The sequence below is a fragment of the Myotis yumanensis genome, unplaced genomic scaffold (assembly GCF_028538775.1).
Source record: "Myotis yumanensis isolate MYYU_CA2020_CCGP unplaced genomic scaffold, mMyoYum1.0.hap1 SCAF_2, whole genome shotgun sequence".
In the NCBI taxonomy this organism is placed as follows: domain Eukaryota; kingdom Metazoa; phylum Chordata; class Mammalia; order Chiroptera; family Vespertilionidae; genus Myotis; species Myotis yumanensis.
The window spans coordinates 132654415-132675797 of record NW_027223753.1 but is presented as its reverse complement, the minus strand read 5'-3'; the positions used below and the strand labels follow the sequence as shown (position 1 = coordinate 132675797).

General features: G+C 41.1%; 1 protein-coding gene across 1 annotated transcript in view; it reads left to right on the top strand.

Moving 5' to 3' along the window:
• The window catches only part of PROS1 (protein S), an 83378-nt gene that overhangs the window by 18741 nt on the left and 43254 nt on the right, over positions 1-21383 (top strand). The window contains exons 2-4 of the mRNA XM_070406037.1: positions 3836-3993; positions 6968-6992; positions 20056-20142. Coding sequence (XP_070262138.1) covers positions 3836-3993; positions 6968-6992; positions 20056-20142 — 270 coding nt within the window. The remainder of the gene's footprint in view (positions 1-3835; positions 3994-6967; positions 6993-20055; positions 20143-21383) is intronic.

Sequence of the window (21383 nt, the reverse complement as noted above, 5' to 3'; positions counted from 1 at the left end):
CTATGACATCTGCTGACCCCCGGGGGCAGCATGGAACATGGTGGGCATCGGCGATGTGACACTGGCAATGGGCGGCAGTAGAGGCACTGCCAGCCCCAAAGGGCCACAACAAGAGTGGGATCGTGGCGGGATGGTGGAGCAGATGAGCGGGCAGCACCAGGCCAAGGTGGGTGCAGGTGGGGGCCCAATCGCCCCTCCAATTGCCCCGCAGATGGTGACCAGCGGCAGCAGTTGGGGACGGGGTCACCTCCCGGCTCCAAGGCGCTGAGGCAGCCAGGAAGGGAGCCCAGCCGCAATTGATCGACCCACAGGCGGGATGGTGGAGCAGGTGAGGGGGTGGCACCAGGCCATGGTGGAGTGCCAGGCAGGGCTGCAAGGCTGGGGGTGCAAGCTTGGGCTGTGAGCTTGGGGGCACGACCTGGGGCCCGATCCCCGCAGGCCACCCCAAGGGATCCCACCGTGCACAAATTCGTGTACCAGGCCTCTAGTCTTGTATAAAACTTCTGCCATCTATAAACTATTCTGCTTCAAGATGAGGTAAAAGTTCATCTTTTATGTCAAGCCTGCTTGAATGTAATTGTTCAATAGTTTCTATGGATTGGGGTGTGACTTGTTTTTCTGTATTTATTGGTAGGAGGGTGGCAGGACTAAAAGTTTGGAAGACCTTCAAGTTAATGCAAGAGATTTGAGGAGGAAAGCCTGACATTTACTTAGCCTTCCCCTGTGAGCTATTGAGAGCCCTTTATTTCTGCTGTGGGTAGTGAGATTGGCACCAGGTGTTAGCCCCATGGGGTCAGACTGGACCTGGGTTCAGCAACCTTGTCCTTGAGTTCTGGCTAGGAAAGTACTATTCACAATCGAGATTCAAACCATAAGAGAACATTTATTTGGAAAATCACAAGAGGTAAAAGAAGTAATTTGTAGAAGAAATGAGCTTAAACAAGTTATAGAGGCAAAGGAAGGGCCCTTGGAGCTTAGAAGTCAGCTATATGATGCAGATAGTTCCCTCCAATCTGTTGCTTGATGTTGAATTTTGTTATGTAATTTTTGTTGTTATTCAACTATTTAAAAATTTTTTTCTTTGCCTTCTGTTTTTTTCTTGCATAGTCTTTATATGATGCCATTAAATATTTTTAAACAATAAAATAAGTGTTATAATACCAAATAGGAAAATGTAATACATTAGTCATTTTAATTATATTAATTAATGAGATTAGCCAAAGTATAATCTATACTAATAAAAGGGTAATATGCTAATTAGACTGGGAGACCTTCTGGGAGACCGGCCAGGGAGAGCAGTTGGGGGCCATCAGGCCAGCCAGGGAGGGCAGTTGGGAGCCATGAGGTCGGCAGGGGAGGGCAATTGGGAGCCATGAGGTTGGCAAGGTAGGGCAGTTGGGGGCGATCAGGCTGGCGGGGGGGGGCAGTTGGGGGCGAGCAGGCTGGCGGGGGGGGGGTAGTTGGGGGTGAGCAGGCTGGCAGGCAGAGTGGTTAGGGGCAATTGGGCAGGCAGGCAGGTGAGTGGTTAGGAGCCAGCGGTCCCAGATTGTGAGAGGAATGTAACCAGAGTCAGATATCCCCTGAGGGGTCCCAGATTAGAGAGGGTGCAGGCCAGGCTGAGGGATGCACCCCCCCCCCCCCCCCCCGCCCCATGCACTAGTAAACCTACTGATTACTAGTACTATATATATATATATATATATATATATATATATATATATATATTAGTTATATATAATGAAATAAAACATGTACCTAAAACTAATACAGTGTTATATATCAATCATATCTCAAACTGGAAATGACAACTAAAGAAATTCCCAACATTTTAAATAACTTTGTAAAAATTAATCTTTTTCACATATTCAAGTGTCACAGATAGTGTTGCCTGATTTTATAAAATCTTGACTCATAGTTGGTTAAAGAACATGTTTTATTAATTTAATTATGGAAGTTTTAAAATGAAAATATAAACCAGTAATGACTGCTGAGGTGGTGAGAAGTGATCATATGTTTTATAAGTATTTATTTATTTACTTATTTTTAATCCTCAGCTGAGGATATTTTTCCATTGATTTTTAGAGAGAGTGGAAAAGAGAGGGAAGACAGAAGTATCAGTGTGAGAGAAACACATTGGTTGCCTCCTGCACACACCCCAACCAGGGCCCAGGTCAGGGAGGAGCCTGCAACCAAGATGTGCCCTTGACCAGAATCGAAACTAGGACCCTTCAGTTCAGGCTGATGCTCCATCCATTGAGCCAAACTGGCTAGGGCTGTTTTATAAGTCCGAAAGAGAAAGCTGAGAGGATTTTGTGATGATGTAGAATTGGGTTTTGAGGTAGGGGGAGAGGGGAAGGGGGAATGAAGGATTATTTCAAGATATTTTGTCTGAGCTCTAGAAATTACCATCAATTGAGAGGTCAAGTGGAGGCAGTCAGATGGAGTGTGGAAATTAGAAGTTCACTTTTATGATGCCATATTTGAGATTTTTGGTCATCCAAGAGATGTCCAGTAGCCAATTGGACATATGATCTGAAGTGAGGAGGGAGGCTCTAGCTAGAGATATAATGTATCATTAGGATAGAGCCATGAAACCTCAGATAACCAATATTTACAGATCAGTAAAAGGGGTCTGGGTCTGGTCAATGAGATACAAGAATAATGAAAACTACCTTATGACCTGTAAGTTAGGTTTAAATATTGTACCCACGAAGCACTAATCAAGGCTGTCAAATAATACTTGTAGGTCATGGAAGATGAGGACTGATAATTAACCTTTAGAGTTCGTATCAGGATCTTGATAAAAGCAGCATGGTTAGAGTCACACAGAAAAGCCCGATTGGTGTGAGTGTGAAAGAATGGGAGGACAGCTGTGTCAAGTGGAGCAAAGAAATGGGAGCATTTCTGATATGATTGAAATGCCTGTCATTAGAGGATGAAGAAGGCCATAGAGGGCATGCTAGGATTAGTCTCTGTGGATTCTAGAGTCTTCTGTATGGGCTTGCTTTTACCATGAATTTTTATCTTCCTGTTTGTATGAATAATTGTGTTAGCCTGTTAAATATATTTTAAGTAGCTGATTGGACTATACTTCTGCTTTAGTGATCATGTGAGTTTTTCATTAAAATTAAGAAAGTGGCTTTCAAGATGAGATATGGGATAGCTATGACTTTTTACATAGTCATTTCAGCAGGATGCTATTTCCAATGTAGTTATAAGATAAACAGAAGTATCATCTGGTATGTATGACCTCCAGCATGAGCATGAAAAATTTGTGTAGATCATTATACTAATGCTATAGTTGGACACCAAACCTATTCTTTGAGTTGTTATCAAAGTGCTATATATCTGCACTTTTTTTTCAGTTCAACCGTACTGATTTTAAATGTCATACAATTCGAAGGCAGAAAATGATTCTAATTATCAGTAGAGGCCTGCTGCATGGATTTGTGCACCAGTGGGGTTCTTCGGCCTGGCCTATAGGGATTGGGCCAAAACTGGCTCTTTAACATCTCCAAAGGGGTCCTGGATTTCGAGAGGGCACAGGCCAGGACGAGGGACCCCACTGGGGAGAGACCACAGGAGGGCTCCAGGACATTTCTGGCCCGTCTCGCCCAGTCCCAATCGGCTGGACCCCAGCAGCAAGTTAACTTACTGGTTGGAGCATCTGCCCCCTGGTGGTCAGTGCATGTTATAACGACTGGTCCAATGATTGAATGTATGGTCGAACACTTAGCATATTAGGCTTTTATTATATAGGATTGTTTAAAAAATAATGTATTTTAGGTGGAGAAATGAAATATTTCTTTATATAAACTTATTTTTTTTCCTTCAGTTTTGTCAAAGCAACATGCTTCACAAGTTCTGGTTAGGAAACGCCGAGCAAATCATCCCTTTGAAGAAGTCAAACCGGGTAATCTTGAAAGAGAGTGCATTGAAGAACTGTGCAATAAAGAAGAAGCCAGGGAGATCTTTGAAAATTACCCTGAAACGGTAAGAGCTCATGACAACATTAGCACAGCTAGTCATACAATTATAGACAGAACAGTTCCAGCTTGAGTCTGTGTTCCTCTGTTCCTTTTTAATGTTAAGTGATTGTGTATATATCACATTTCACATGTAACCATTGAAGTATTTCAGAAGGAAATACCTTCAAAGGAAGGTGGACTAGTCAGGAAGACACTATTGCCAAAAGCAATGTGCTCTAACCAATCTATAATTTAATTATAAATTAAATACTACCAGCAAATAGTATCAACCTCATGGTTTGTAAATACTTTCTTCCAACCATAACTTGGTAATATGGGGTAGGGAGGGAAGACATCTTAAATATAATGTGTGTGCCTGTTTGTGTGCGCACATGTACAGACATGGGTGGGTACCAACATGTGATTGCATTGTTATCACTATACTTAATTAAATATCTCCAGGCATTTTTAACCAGCCTTTAATCTAGAGCTGGTCAGAGTACATAATAGGTACTCTGTGAAACCTTACTGAAGAATTCACTCAGGTCCTAGCCGGTTTGGCTTGGTGGATAGAGCGTCGGCTTGTGGACTGAAGGGTCCCAGGTTCGATTCCAGTCAAGAGCATGTACCTTGGTTGTGGGCACATCTCCAGTGGGGGGTGTGTAGGAGGCAGCCGATCGATGTTTCTCTCTCATTTATGTTTCTAACTCTCTGTCTCTCTCCCTCTCAGTAAAAAATCAATAAAATATATTTAAAAAAAGAAAAAAAAAAAAGAATTCTCTCAACACTGTATTTCCTGAGTATATTTTGATTTATTCCATAAATCCTTGAGAACTTTCCTGAGCCATTTTATATCATCAGTCATTCCTAGGGTTAGAATTTACATCTTAGTGTATTAATTTTTCCAAGTTAGTTTACAAAAATCTAACCATAGACATCCCTAAATATGCAGAAATACAACCTTATCTTTAGTCCTCTTATTTCCCAGGCCAGGATATTCTCCAAAATATACTGCAGGTGGCAGTATAAATAGTGCCTCTAAGAATTCAAGTTTGATAACCTTCATGGTCACCTCAGATATTTTCTTTTCTGAGATGAACTATATAACCAAAAGGAAATGAGGAAGAACATATATACAAAGGCCCTCCTTTACCTCTCCCATGGCTCTTAGGACCATGAGATAATGAGGAAGAATCATCTCTACAGTTGGAGAACTTGTCCAAGACAGTAATAAGTTGTGTTCTCTTTAATTCTTTTACCTCCACCTACCTTTATAGGTTCAAAAGGAATTTTTTCCAAGGTACCTAAAGATTCAATTTTAATACTCTCTGGGATTGAAGCAAAATGTTTCTCTTAATTCTGTTGCTTTTGTGGATAAGCACTTGGCAAGAGAAAAATATTTTCTTCCACACAATATATAGAGTATTCTTATTTTTTAGGAAATAGATACACACACCTTTATTTTTATTATAGAAATTTAAAATATATACCAAAATACAGAAAACAATATAATAAACCCCAATATACCTTCCCTTCACTTCAACAATGATCAGTAATCTACCATACTTGTTTTACCCGTTTTCTACTATGCCCACTCTAATTTTGTTTTGTTTGCTGGAACGTTTTAAAGCAAGTGTGCATGGCTGAGATATCACATTGCATCACTCATACATAAATACTTGATTATGTTAGCATCTGAGTAGCAAATAGGGAGTGAGGCCAAAGACCATAATGGAGTGAAGGAAAGATAGTGGGGAAGGGAACTCATGAATGTTTTTTCTCTCCTCCACTCATTCTGATGGAGGTCTCATTGACAAAAGAGAAAGATATGACAGACAAAAGAAGAAATGGGAGAAATAAAAGGAAAGAAAAACATTTGTTACTGCTTCTCACTTCCATCCCGCCTCATCCACTCACTGTCCACGTCCCTAATACCCTAATTCACATTCCCAATCTCTACCCCATTGTTTACCTCCCCATTATCCCTAATACGTTCCTTTCAGCAATCACATAATCTCCTTTTGAACCCATTCATTGTTGCTTATCCTCCTGGCTTCTGTTCTGTAGAAGACACTGCTGTCTGAAATACTTGATGGGAGATCCTATCCTTATAAACTAGTAGATGTGTTGTGTAGGTTTATATGTGAGAGAAAGAAACAGTGAAGACTTTTGACTCTGTGTTGGATGCAGTTATAGTTTGCACTTCCTTACGTTTTTGTGTAGAAACACTGATTTCTCATGGGGTGTTCTTGTGCTTCTAATGTTACACATTAGATATATTATGGCTTAAGAAGGCTTTTGTGAACCAGCCTGAGAACCTTACCATTAGAAATCATTTTTAAAATTTTCTCTCTCTGGTGAAGTATATTTCTTAGTCCAAATTACTGATTTACAGACAAACTTTTGGTACATAGCCAATTAATAAGTAAGGTATTACTTGTACTCATGATGCTAAAAGATAAATGTCCACTTCAATTCAGTTCAGATGATGTCAGTGTTATTCAACATTGGATCTGGTATGTGAAATCGGCATGGCATGAAATGTGTCAAATGGTTATCTGATCTCTATGGGAACAATAAAGGACTTAGAAAAAGGGGACATATATGATTATATTTGATAGCTTCAATAGAACCTGTTTTCAGATTAGAAATTTTTGAAGCGTAATTTAATAGATCAATATTGCCTTAAGACTCAGCATCTGATTAGCTGAATGTTATTAGTTATCTACTCCTAGTATGTTTTGCTATAGAAAAAAATCTTATAATGTGGAGAGGACAATTGTATGTAACTTATTTGCATCTTTAAAAAGATATATATTTAAAGTTTTTCGCCTTCACCATTTATTCCCCCTATACCCTCCTCCACATTCACCTACACCCCTCCCCTCCTCTCTCTACATATTTGCATCTTTAAAGTAAAAACACATTTCAAAATTGTTTTAACTCTATAGTGAAATTTAACTTTCTAAGATAACTTATTTATTTTTCTTTCTTTCTAGGAGTATTTTTATCCAAAATATTTAGGTAAGTTCAAAGGCTTTTATTCACGTAATTCTAGAAATGGAAGGGAGTTAGATATGATCAAGTCTAGTCCTCTACTTGTATATGTCATCCAATACAATTTCATTGGCCTTGGGAGGAAGATTCCATTCTACATGCAATATTGCTGTTCTTTTATTAAAGTTATGTAGAAAAATTTTAGAATTGTCCTTTAATTACCATGTGGAATTTGACTTTTAGTTTTTTCAACTTCCTGTCTTTCTCATAGAGTCATTGGGCTAATACTAAGTTATATTTAGGTCCTGGGTTATCTTTTAATGACAGAAAATATCTCTGAAAGAAAAACTCCCCAGAGCTGTGGCATAAATAATTATTGAAATGATTAACAACGTCTCTCTTGGCAACATCACTTTATCATTTCCTCCAGCATCTCTCTCCATGTTTTGCTTTGGTACACAATTCTGGACTTCCCAGGAGTGAGGTCATTTCCGTACCCAAACAGTTGAGATGATTTCAACTAAATATCAATTACAGATAACTAGGTTTCGGTTTGCTTTAAGGAAATATGAGAACATGTGTATTAATATTACTTGGGATAGTTGTTAGCATTTCTCAGCAATGAAAGTCGAGTATAATTTTCTCACCTCTTTCTGATGGGATTCTCTGTAGGTCGAGCCCACAAAGGTGAGCTCTTGTCCTCTTTAGACTCAGATTACTCCCCATTGGTGCCTCTTTCCAACCCACTCTCATCCCCGCCAACGTGAGCTTTGAGCCCTGTGAAAAAGAAAAATGAATCTTCCTTAAAAAAAAAAAAAAAGGTAGAAATGTACTCTGGTACACATGAATTACTATGTAGCTTAAAATTTATTGATATAATTTTGCGAATAACTTTCTATTACTCTATTTGAGGGTTTAATTGTAGTTTAGAGCTTTACTTTTTGTTTGTTTTTGAATACCCATGCACAGACTCCAGAGACCATGTTTAGAATGGGTATATATCTTCTTTTCCCCCTTTGCTCGGGAGCCTGATATTGAAATGATGGTATGTGCTTATATCTTCCCTTCAGGACAATTAACAATTAGGAGCCTAAGACCACTGTGTAGAAGACCCTTTTAGGACCAAGCGCTCTTTTTCATAGTCCTGAAGCAGTTACTCTTTCATTTATGAGTGTCCACAATGGTCTGACTCACTTTCTTTTTTTTTTTGGTAATCCTCACCCAAGGATATTTTTCCTTTGGTTTTTAGAGAGACTGGAAAGGGCAGAGAAAGGCACAGAGAGAGAAACATCACTGTGAGAGAATCACATCAATTGGTTGCTTCCTGTATACGTGATAGAGCCTGCAACCGAGGTACATGCCCTTGACCAGAATTGAACCCGGTACCCTTCAGTCCGTGGGCCGAAGCTCTATTCACTGAGCCAAACCGGCTAGGGCTATACATGACTCACTTTCTAAAGCAAAAACTACAGGTTTGTACTGTTAAAGTGGAGAAAAGATAGAATAATAAGACTATTTCAGCTTCTCAATTTTATGTAGAAATTTGATTATGTTATAATTAAAACAGATAATATTTGAATATTAAAAAGTTACAAGCTTGCATTAAAAAACATAGTGTTAATCTCTATTTCTTAAGTCTGTGTATTGAAACTGTTTCTGTAGGTGTCTAAACTCTAGAAAATATATACATTTGATCACAGAGTATATTTTGATAAAGATAAATAAGATTTTAATAGAATATTATGTGTTTTGGAGGAGTTCCTTAGGTAAAACATTTTTCCTTTATTTTCCTTTTATTTTTCTCAACTTCCTCTTTGCTGGCTCAACCCAACTTTCTCTTCTCTTTACCTGTCTTATTTGGCAGCATGGTGGAAAAGCTAAGTATCAAATAAAAAAATAAGTAAGTAAGATGTAGGCTCTAGTTAAAGACCTAAATCATTTCTACTGTGTTAGGTTATGCAAGTTACTTAACTTTTTAGCTTCTGTATTTAAATGTACACTATATTTTTTAACTTCAGAGCTGTTGGGAATACCAAATAAGTACATTTATGGAGATACACTTTTTATTTTGTTAATTTTTTTAAATGTAAAGTATTATCATTTAACCAACCCATATATGAAATAAAATATATTCTTATTATGGTTTATTTTTTTAATTCAAATTTCATATTTTGGACCTTATTTATACACAGGCATATGTGATTAATTCCACTGTTGAAGACAGAAAAGAAATGCTCTAAGTTTAACTTTTCTGTCATTTGATTTATATATTTTGTAGGCCAGATTTTTCTACTTGATAAAAAAACTTTAAAATCCTATCCATGGTAATCCTAACAGTAATTTTACTAATTACCTCAGTCCATGCATAGAGCTCCTTACCGTGAGGTAAGAACACCCAAGAGATCAGATCACTAATAACCCAGACTCTTTGGGCAGTGTTTAGATTTGCAGTTTCAGGGGTTCAGAAAGCACTTCAATCTATCCACATATCCCATTACTGCATTTAAAACATAGAATTTGGACAGAAATGCTCTGTTTGTTGTTTTTATATTTATTTTTTTCTCAGGTTATTTTTTAGATTTTTTAAAATTAATTTTTAGAGAGAGGAGGGGAGAGGGAGAGAGAGATAGAAATATCCATGAGAGAGAAACATCATGGATCGGCTGCCTCCTGCACACCCCCTACTGGGGACTGAGCCCCAAACCCGAGCATGTGCCCTGACCCGGAATGGAACATGACCTCTTGGTTCCTGGGTTGGTGCTCAACCACTGAGTCACAGCAGCTGGGCAATGCTCTGGGTTTTCAAGTTGTGTTCTTTTCCTTAGAAAATAGAATAAATAACTCTACCAGATATATTGACCTTTAAAATATCACCTGATAGAGTGGAAGATTCTATTAATGGGAGAGAAACTTTTTGGGAAGAATGCTAAATTCTGAGGCTAAATATAAACATTAGAAATTATTTTTAATTTCTAGTTCTTACCAAGTTGGTGAATTAGCCCAGACTGCCGACTTCCCTTAAAATCATCTCAAGGGAAACATTAGCATTCCAGGCACTAATAATCTACACTAATAAAAGAGAAACATGGTAATTGGCGTACTACCACTACCCTTTTCATTGGCTAATCAGTGAGTATATGCAAATTAACTGTCAGCCAAGATGGTGGCCGGCAGCCAGGCAGCTGGAAGCGAACATGAGGCTTGCTTGCTGCAGACTCAAACATTCCCCGCCTCACTTGCTGGCCTCTGAGCTACAACTCTAAGTAACTATGTACTATGTTGCAAATAAGAAGGTAAACAAAACCCCAGAGACCAGCTTTCATTCAGCCGGGCTTTAGCAACATTGTATCGATGTTTTCAGCGGCGAGGACTCAGAGCTAAAGCTGGCCCAGAATTAAAAAAAAAAAAAAAAAAGAAAACAAGGAGCAGTTGGAAGCTTTAGTCACTCGCTTCCGGAAAACAGCCCTCAGCCCCTCACCCAGCCTGGCCAGGCACCCCAGTGGGGACCCCCACCCTGATCCAGGACACCCTTCAGGGCAAACCAGCCAGCCCCCACCCGTGCACCAGGCCTCTATCCTATATAGTAAAAGGGTAATATGCCTCCCGGCACCGGGATCAGTGGAGCAGCGAGGCTCCCGGCACCGGGATCAGAGTGACAGAGGGCAGCGCCCAAACCCCCTGATCGCCCTGCAGCTCTGTGTGTGACAGGGGGCGGGGCCACAACCTCCCTATCCACCCTGCTCTGTTCGTGACAGGGGAAGGCGCCCCAACCCCCTGATCAGCCCTGCTCTGTGCCTGATAGGGGGAGCTCCCCAATCCCCTGATTGCCCTGCGGCTCTGTGTTTGACAGGGTGCAGCGCACCAAACCCCTGATTGGCCCTGCTCTTTGCGTGACAGGGGGCAACGTCCCAACCCCCTGATCGGCCCTGCTCTGTGCATGACAGGGGGTGGCGCCGCAACCTCCCCATCGACCCTGCCTTGAGTGTGACAGGGGGCGGTGCCCCAACCCCCCAATCGGCCCTACCCTGAGTGTGACTAAGGGTGGCATCGCAACCTCCCAATCCGCCCTGCTCTGTGCATGACGGGGCGGCGCCTCAACTCCCCAGTCGGCCCTGCTCTGAGCCTGACCAAGGGCTGCACCTAGGGATTGGGCCTGCCCTCTGCCACCTGGGAGCAGGCCTAAGCCAGCAGGTCATTATCTCCCGAGGGGTCCCAGACTGCGAGAGGGCACTGGCCGAGCTGCCCCGCCCCCCCCCCCCCCAAGTGCACAAATTTTTGTGCACCGGGCCTCTAGTAACACAATAAAACTTTAAAACAAAAACAAGAAATATGAGAAACCCATGGGTAGACTAAAGACTGGTTTGACCTAGCATGGGGATCAGGGTGCTGACTGCTGATGCAGCAGTTGGAGGACAGATCAGAATACTTAAAATAATGATCTAAACATTCCAATCAAGAAAAGCTTTTGAAGGTAAACCCTGAGTAACAAGGAATAAGGAAATAATAAAAATAGGGACAGAAATAAGTTAAATGGAAAACAAAAGAGAGATTAACAAAAACAGTATATCTTTCTTTGAAAAGTATAAATTAGACTGACCTCTTGTAAGAATAATCAAAGAAAAAGAAAGAGGGCATGCCAAAACAAAGTGGAGGATAAAAATGGGAAATACTGGAAACTCCCAATATAGATGAGATTTATAATAAAATAAAGATCATCATAAAATAAAATATTACAAATAGCTATACCAAAATATATTTAGAAACTGGATAAAATGGACACATTCTTAGAAATATATAAACATCTATAATTTTACATGAAGAAATAGAGAACTTAATTTTATAAATGAGAACTAAATAAGTTAACCTCCTCCCCACTTAAAGCTTTCTCCTTTGTATTCCCCCAAATCCAAACCCAGATGTTATATGAGTGAGTTCTTCTACATTTAAAATTGTCCTAGAAGCTGAAACCAGTTTGGCTCAGTGGATAGAGTGTCGGCCTGCGGACTGAAAGGTCCCAGGTTCGATTCCGGTCAAGGGCATGTACCTGGGTTGAGGGCACATCCCCAGTGGAAGATGTGCAGGAGGCAGCTGATCGATGTTTCTCTCTCATCGACGTTTCTAACTCTCTATCTCTCTCCCTTCCTCTCTGTAAAAAATCAATAAAATATATAAAAAAATAAAATAAAAAAATAAAATAAAATAAAATAAAATTGTCCTAGAAAATAGAAAAATAGAAAAAGATCTATGTTGTGAGTTTATTCTAAAGGACTGGTGCGGATCTTGATTCCAAAATCAGATCAGGACAACACAAGAAAATAAAAATATAATTCCTTTTCATTTATGAATTAATTCTAAGTAAAATTACATCCAATCTGATGTAAACTATATTAAAAATAATGTCATGGTAAAGTAGATTTTATTCCAGAAATTCAAGGAGGTTTAACATCAGAAAATCCATTAATGTAATTCTCCACATAAATAGTTTATTAGTACCTCAATTCATACAGAAAAAGTAGTTGATAAACTTCAACACTTAATTATGATAAAAAAAACTTTTGGCAAACTACAATTACTAGTATAGGAGAACTTTCTGAGCTTTGTAAAGGTTATATATAGAATAACCATGTAATTTATCTTTCAAATTTTGATATTTTGTTTAGTTCTAATATTACACTAGATAAATGCCAAGTAAAAAAGAATAAATAGGACTCTCCTGGGTAAATTGGCATGTACAGTAATGCTAATGATATACACACAACATGAGAGAAAGAAAGAATGGAAGGATGGAAGGATGGAATAAGAGAAGGAAGAAGCCGAAACCGGTTTGGCTCGGTGGATAGAGTGTCGGCCTGTGGACTGAAAGGTCCCGGGTTCGATTCCGGTCAAAGGGCATGTACCTTGGTTGCGGGCATATCCCCAGTGGGAGATGTGCAGGAGGCAGCTGGTCGATGTTTCTCTCTCATCGATGTTTCTAACTCTCTATCTCTCTCCCTTCCTCTCTGTAAAAAATCAATAAAATATATTTAAAAAAAAAAAAAAAAAAAAAAGAGAAGGAAGAAAAGGAAGGAAAAATAAGAACAAAACATTATACTTAATGGGTAAACTTTAGATATAGTCTCTTTATGATTGATAGCAAAAATAGAAGCACTTCAGGTTACAGATAACTCAAGGAAAGAAAAGTAAGAATAGTATAGATCATGAGGCAAAATCTATGACTATCATTATTTGTAATTGATATGATGATATATTGCTAGGAAAAAACATTATCCACAGACAAAATGTTAGAACATATAAGACATATTAGATAGTTCTGAGTCTACCCCATAAAAAATCAGTAGTTGTTCTTCATACAAACAACTAGTAGCCCTGCACACGAATCTGTGCCCCCCTCATAGCTTGCTGCCCTGTCCCCTCCTGTAGTTCTCTGCTGCCCGTTTGTAGCCAATAGCTCGCTGCTGCCCTCCTGTAGCTCTCCGCCAGCTGCCCTGCCCTCCTGTAGCTCCCCCTGCCCCCCCACACCCCCCTCATAGCTTGCTGCCCTGCCCCCTCCTGTAGCTCTCCTCCACCTGCTTGTAGCTCGCTGCCCCACCCTCCTGCTGATTTGTGATCTGGTCGTATGTAACGGCCATTTGCATATTACATCTTTATTATATAGGATAGTCCAGTAAAAAATAAAAAGTTGATACCATTCACAATAGCAGAAAATCCAATAGAATATCTACAAATATCTTAAGAATATATAAAACCGCTAGAGGGAAAATTTTAACTCAACTTAAGGTCATAGAAGATGAACTGAAATCATAGAAAAATATTTCATGTTCTTGAATTGAGTGATGCAGCAGCAGTGGGGTGATGGGGGCGGCACCTTCCCCTGATCAGCCAGGTCGCCTCTGGCAGAGGGAGGCTTAGGCTGCGGGCCGAGGTAGAGATGGTTAGGGGCAATCCAGCTGGCAGGGGCCAAGGTAGGGGTGATCAGGTCGGCAGGGGGCAAGGTTGGGGCAATCAGGCTGGCAGGGGGGCAAGGTAGGGGTGATCAGGCCGGCAGGGGGGCAGTTAGGGGCAGTCAAACTGGCAGGCAGGCAGAGGCAGTTAGGGGCGATCAGGCAGGCAGGCAGGCAAGAGTTTAGGAGCCAGTGGTCCTAGATTGCTAGAGGGATGTCCATCTGCCAGTTTAGGCCCGATCCCTGCAGGCAGTCGAACATCCCCTGAGGGGTCCCAGGGATTGGAGAGGGTGCAGCCGGGCTGAGGGACCCCCCCCCATGCATGAATTTTGTGCACCAGGCCTCTAGTTAATAATACAATGCTATAGAAACAAAACCACTTGCTATTGTCAAAGGAACATGTAGACTAATGAACTTAAAGAGTTTAGAAACATCCATTTATATATGGAACCTAATATTTGGTAAAGATGATACCATATGTCACCTTGAATTGTTTAGAAGATCATGTTGGAAAGACTGGCTAACTATAATCAGAAAAATAAATCTGGGTTCCTAACTATCACCAAATGAAAAGATGGATCATAGGTGAAATAAAAATACACACTAATGTTAAAATAAAGTAAAACAATTGAAACGAAACAAAAACTATATGAGAATATCTTTATGATCAATGGCATGGAACAAAAAAACCTCAAATGCACAAACCATAAGGCAAAATAATTGGTAAATTTGATTATAATAAAATTAAGGACTTCTCTTAAAAGACAAAAGGGATATGATTAAGAGACAGGTAAGAGAATGAGATGATATTATAAATGTTTAAAGTTTTGCAAACCTACATGAACAATGGATAAGTGCCAAAAGAAAAATGGTTACAAAATAATAAAAAATTTTTATTTATTTTTTAAATATTTACTTATTTATTTAGTGTTAATCCTCACCTGAGGATATTTTTCCATTAATTTTTAGAGAGAGTGGAAGGGTGAGGGACACATCAATTGGTTGCCTCCCACATGTGCTGGACAAGGGCTGGAGATCGAGCCTGCAACCGGGGTCTGTGCCCTTGACTGGAATCAAACGAGGACCCTTCAGTCCACAAGACAATGCTCTGTCCATTGAGCCAAACCAGCTAGGGAAGAAACCCCAATTAAAAAAAAAAATGAGATATGCTCTATCTCACTGGAAATCAGAAAAACAATGAGATGTCACTTTATTACCCACTAGAGGCCTGGTGCACAAAATTCAGGCATGGATAGGGTCCCTAGGCCTGGTCAGTGATCAGGGCTGATCGGGGCCTTCTGGCTGCCAGCTGGAGCCTCCCTTCCCCCGCTGCTGGCCAGGGCCTTCATTTGTTCTGTGCTGCCCCCTGGTGGTGAGCACACATCATAGTGAGCGATTGAATTCCCAGTTGAACTCCCAAGGGGACACTTTACATATTAGCCATTATATATATATATATATATATATATATATATATATATATATGTATTAGAGACCCGATGCACAATATTTGTGGAAGAGTAGGCCTTCCTTCCTTCCCCCGGCTGCTGGCACCAGCTTCCCTCTGGCACCCGGGTGTGGGCATCCGTTGCAGCCCTGGCTTTGTCTGGAAGTTCATTCAGAAGGACGTTGGTCTAATTAGCATATTACAATTTTATTATTATAGATATATATTCTGGCTATAATTAGAAAGCCAGAATATGAAAATTCTTATGCTATGATGGTGGGAGTGCACCTCTGGAGAGCCCCTAAGTTCATGCCTAGCTAATGATCCTGCAATTCCAGAAACCCTTTGGAATCTATTTCATAGAAATTTCTTATTCATGTGCTAACGAGACATGCATGAAGACATACCCATTGCAGTGCTGCTTATAGTGGTGGGAAATTGGAAGCAATCTGAGTATTGCAGATAGAAAGGATTTTTAAAATGGTGATTGCATGCCATGAGTAATATTTAGTAGTTAGGAGCAATAAATTATATATAATAGCGTGGATAGATCATCTACATAATAAAAGAGAAACATGGTAATTAGCGTACTACCGCTACCCTTTTTATTGGCTAATCAGTGAGTATATGCAAATTAACGGTCAGCCAAGATGGCGGCCGGCAGCCAGGCAGCTGGAAGCGAACATGAGGCTTGCTTGCTGCGGACTCCAACATTCCCCGCCTGTCTTGCCGGCCTCTGAGCTGGCAGTTTGAAACATTCTAACAAATATAGAAGCTAAACAAAACCCCAGAAAGCAGCTTTCAGATCTCAGAGCTGGAGTTATACATTGTTTCGATTATAGAACACAAACAAACCAGTGGAAGCCTCAGAGCTAGAGCCAGAGTTAAAGCTGGCCCAGAATAAAATTAAAAAAAGAGAAAAAAAAGGAGTGGTTGGGAGCTTCAGTCAACAACTGCCAGCCTGAAAGCAGCCCTCAGCCCCTCACCCAGGCTGGCCAGGCACCCCAGTGGGGACCCCCACCCTGAAGGGTGTGTGACCAGCTGCAAACAGCCATCATCCCCTCATCCAGGCTGGCCAGGCACCCCAGTGGGGACCCCCACCCTGACCCAGGACACCCTTCAGGGCAAACCAGCCAGCCCCCACCCATGCACCAGGCCTCTATCCTATATAGTAAAAGGGTAATATGCCAGCACTGGGATCAGGGGAGCTGCGAGGCCTTCTGGCACCAGATCAGCATGAGAGGGGGCAGCACCCAAACCCCCTGATCGCCCTGTGGCTCTGTGTGTGACAGGGTGCGGCGCCCCAACCCCCCACCCCCCCAAAGGCCCCGCTGTGTGTGTCACAGGGTAGAGCCATAACCTCCCCATCGGCCCTGCCCTGAGTGTGACAGTGGCGGCGCCCCAAAACCCTGATTGGCCCTGCTCTGTGGGTGACAGGGGGCGGTGCCCTAACTCCCCTATCGGCCCTACTCTGTGTGTGACAGGGGGGAGCTCCCCAAACCCCTGATGGGCCCTGCTCTGTGCGTGACAGGGGGGAGCTCCTCAACCCCCTGATGGGCCCTGCTCTGTGCATGACAGGGGGGAGCGCCCAACCCCCTGATGGGCCCTGCTCTGTGCATGACAGGGGGCAGCGCCCCAACCCCCTGATTGGCCCTGCTCTGTGCGTGACAGGGGGTGGTGCCGCAACCTCCCCATTGACCCTGCCTTGAGTGTGACGGGGGCAGTGCCCCAACCCCCCAATCGGCCCTACCCTGAGCGTGACTGAGGGTGGCATTGCAACTTCCCAATCCGCCCTGCTCTGTGCATGACAGGGGGCGGCGCCCCAACTCCCCAATCAGCCCTGCTCTGAGCCCTACCAGGGGCTGCACCTAGGGATTGGGCCTGCCCTTTGCCACCCAGGAGCAGGCCTAAGCCAGCAGGTTGTTATCTCCTGAGGGGTCCCAGACTGCGAGAGGACACAGGCCGGGCTGAGGGACCACCCCCCCCCCCCCCCCAGTGCACAAATTTTTGTGCACCGGGCCTCTAGTAAAAATATAATGCTAAAGAAGAAATATCAGAAAACATGATACATATTACACAACCATTTATAGAAATGAAAATTCATGTACATAAAATTATAAATCTATATTTTATAAGAACACATACAAATAAAAAATGCATGTTAATTAATTAGAATGATTGCATAAGGAGTGATTGGGAGTGGAAATGGAGATAAAAAGCTGCAAGCAACAGGCTTTTTAAAGACAAATAATAGTAATGTATCATCAAGAGGGGAGTATGAATAACAGTTTTCCACTTAATAAACACTTAGATTTTTATGTGATGGCATCTTCTGTGATATAAAGACAGAAAGATGCAAACGTAGTTTCTCAAAAGAAAAATTTGCCAGACTCTGGTTCCACTACAATCCCAATAAAACTTTTGTTTAGGGAAGTTTGAACTATTTTTTAAAATTGACCATTTCAGACAAGTAGTTCAGTGGTGCCTATATCAGGTGGTAAAAGAGAATCAAATAATTTGGTCCCTAATAATATTAATGAGGAAAAAGGTGAATAGAGGGTGTGTGTAGGAATTTTTATAGTCTAGACCAGTGTTTGGCAAACTGCGGCTCGGCAAACCGTGGCTCGAGAGCCACATGTGGCTCTTTGGCCCCTTGAGTGTGGCTCTTCCACAAAATACTGGCTCTTCCACAAAATACCGACTTCTGCGCATGGGCCACAAAGTTTCAATCGCACTGTACCTGTGCACCCGCACGTGGCATTTTGTGGAAGAGCCACACTCAAGGGGCCAAAGAGCCGCATGTGGCTCGCAAGCCGCGGTTTGCCGACCACGGGTCTAGACCAAGTGTAATCATCAGGGTCCTTATACAGGGAGGCAGGAGATTAGAGTAGGTAGCAGATTACATAACAATGAAGCAAAAGTTGGTAGTGATGTGAAGGTAGGCCTACTGGTACAAGCCAAGGAATGCAGGTGGCTTCTAAAATCTGAAAAAAGGCAAGGAAATCAATTCTCCCTTGAAGTCTCCGGAAGGGATGCAGCCCGGCTGAGACTGTAATTTTAGACTTCTGGTTCCTATAGCTGTAAGAGAATAAACTTACGTTGATTTAAGCACTAAGGTTATGGTAATTTGTCACAGCAGCAGTAAGATACTAATGTACATATTGACTTCAAATGGAGCCTCTGAATCAATCTGTTATACATTGTACCTTCCACAAATGGCTGCAGAAATATCTCCCATCACACATACTCTTCTGCAATACCTCTTGCCACTTCCCATTCACTACATGGAGCCCATGCTTGCCACCTCTCCCCCTTGAATCTGTGTGGAACCTGGGACTGCTTCGATCAATAGAATGGTGGAAGTGACAAAATCCCTCCTAGTTGGCCTGGCAACTTCCACTTTTTCCTCTTGAAAAGCTAGCTACCCTGAAAGAAGTGCCATGTTAGAACCAGCATGCTAAGAGAAACTCAACCACATGGAGCAGCCCTGCAGCATGATATGCCATATGGAGAGAGAGAGAGCGATGCCAAGGAGCCTGAGCTGTCGGACATGTGAATGAAAAGCTATCTGGGAGGTGGATCCTCCAGGATGTGCAGCAGAGACAAACAACCCAACACTTTCTAAATATTTGACCCACAAATTCATGACTAAAGTAGAATAATTATTTTAAGCTACCAATTTTAGGGTTTGTTTCTCAGCAAAAGATAATCAAATCCACCTTTTTAGTAAGTTGATGACTATCCGCAGTGAAGTGATATACTGTTGTTTTCGGTGGCTATTAAAGAACGTGTTGTTGGCACAAAGTGACCCCTAGTTACTTTAAAGACTGTAAGTATTTTATCTCTATTTTTTCAGCTGTTATTTCTGCCAGATTGCCATATGTAATTTCATAGAGTTATAGTGAGGAACAAAATGAATGCTTTGCTTTGTACTATTGAGGCATTAGGCAAATACTATTAGGTTAGTCTCTATGCAACATTGGAACAATTGGAAGTTGTTGACAGCAACCAGAAACACTAACTAATTCTATTGACTTAATTACAGACACTTTCTAAATCAGGCTCTGATCTACAGATTTGAGGATAACTGTATAGGTCTTTGCTATAGAGATTTTTGTGTGACAATAAATCTCTTTGAAAATCCAAGAACGTTTTCACTTCTGGCTTTAAGGTTCTTTTCCAAAGAGAACTTTCATAAACCTACTAGAGGCCTGGTGCACAGATTCGTGCACCAGTGGGGTCCCTCAGCCTGGCCTGTGCCCTCTCACAATCTGGGACTCCTCAGGGGATGTTGAACTGCTGGTTTCAGCCTGATCCCCACAGGCCAGGCTGAGGGACCCCACTGCACCGGGGCCTCTAGTATGCATATAAGATCTTTGGTTAATCTCTTCCTGCCCTCCCTCCTTCCCACTTCCCTCTGAGATTCATCAGCCTGTTTCATGTTTCCATGCCTGTTTATTGAGCGTCTGCCCCCTGGTGGTCATTGCACATCACAGGTAATGATCAAATGGTCAAATGGTCGCTTAGGCTTTTATATGTATAGATTTGTCGTGAATCTGTATTTTTGCAATCTTGCTTTGAATGCTGAATCTGTAAGTCCACAGGAATATAAATATTGTGCCTCTTTGCATAATTTCTACCATGATTTCAGATCATGTGAGCATGCCCACTCTAAAAAGATTACATTTGTTTGTATTTACAGCCTGTCTTGGCTCCTTCCGAGCTGGATTATTCACTGCTGTACGTCAGTCAACTAATGCCTACTCTGATCTAAGGAGCTGTGTCAAGGGTAAATACCTCTATAACCAATTTAAAAACAAAACCAAACAAAAACCTGCGAAAAGTACACCCATGTAAATATGTTTAAAAATTAACAAATGAACCCTTGAAGGTTATGCCCAACAAGGAGGTTGGCTCAAAATGCATTTGAAAGCATGCTTGTCTTATGTAAATGCTACTGTTTTATTAAAAATGAATTTTTCACCTGATGTTTATTGAACTGTCTGCCTTGTTTACTAAGCTTTAGGTCATGGATTTCAGAATTTTATTCCCAACAGCTTTATTTTGTCTGTCGTTGCATAATCATGTAATATGACCAAATGTTACAGTTGATTAATAGATCAAAATTGAGCCAAGTTATTCTCCTAACTATTGGCATCAATAACATAAGTGTGGAAAATGTTATGATCCCAAATTAGCTTTCTCCCTCTGAAGTTCACATAGAGTCTAGTGATAATCCTGGTACTTTATCTATCTCTGATTTACCAGTTTCCTGAGAGTCATAGAGAAAAAGGTGAAATTGCAAGAAGTTGAAAATGCAAGATTGGAATGTTTGTCCAATGAATATTTTACATGCAGCATTGACAATATCAAGATATTTATCTGCATTTTCTCTAATATAAAGTTAGTTATAGTTACATAAGTATAAAACTGTTTGAATACATATATTTAATTCACACTTTATCTGTTTTTTAATTTACCAAAGGACAGGAAAGTAATTTGATAACAATTTCTGATTGGTCTTTCTATTATTTTAATTCCTAATTTATTACTATTTTACAAAACAACTTGAACTTATGAGTACATTTAAAAAAATGTGGTAATTAAGTTTCAGCTAGGTTTAAAGTGTTTTTCTTTGCAAGAAACAGAATTTTCCTCTAGCTAACCTGAGCAGAGGGGGCTGTTTGGGAAGTATGGAAGGAACTCGCTGAGTTGACTAGGAAGGCTGGAGAAGCAGGCGTGGAAATGTGTAGGAACCTAGGGACCCTGCCGTGTCCCGTGAGGAGAGAGAAACCACAAATGACTAAAGAAACAAATGGGCATGTCATTAAGATGGTGATAAAGTGCTCTGACATTTTATGAAGAAAATTCCTTCCCCTAAGGATCACAGTACTCTGCTACCTTTTCTTAAATGTCTGAAAACCATTATTTCATGTATTTTGACAGAGTTCTATTTATCTAAGGCAGGAGGATAAATCTGGTCTCTGTTATTCCATTTTAGCCCAAATTGGAAGTCCCCAATTTTTTTTC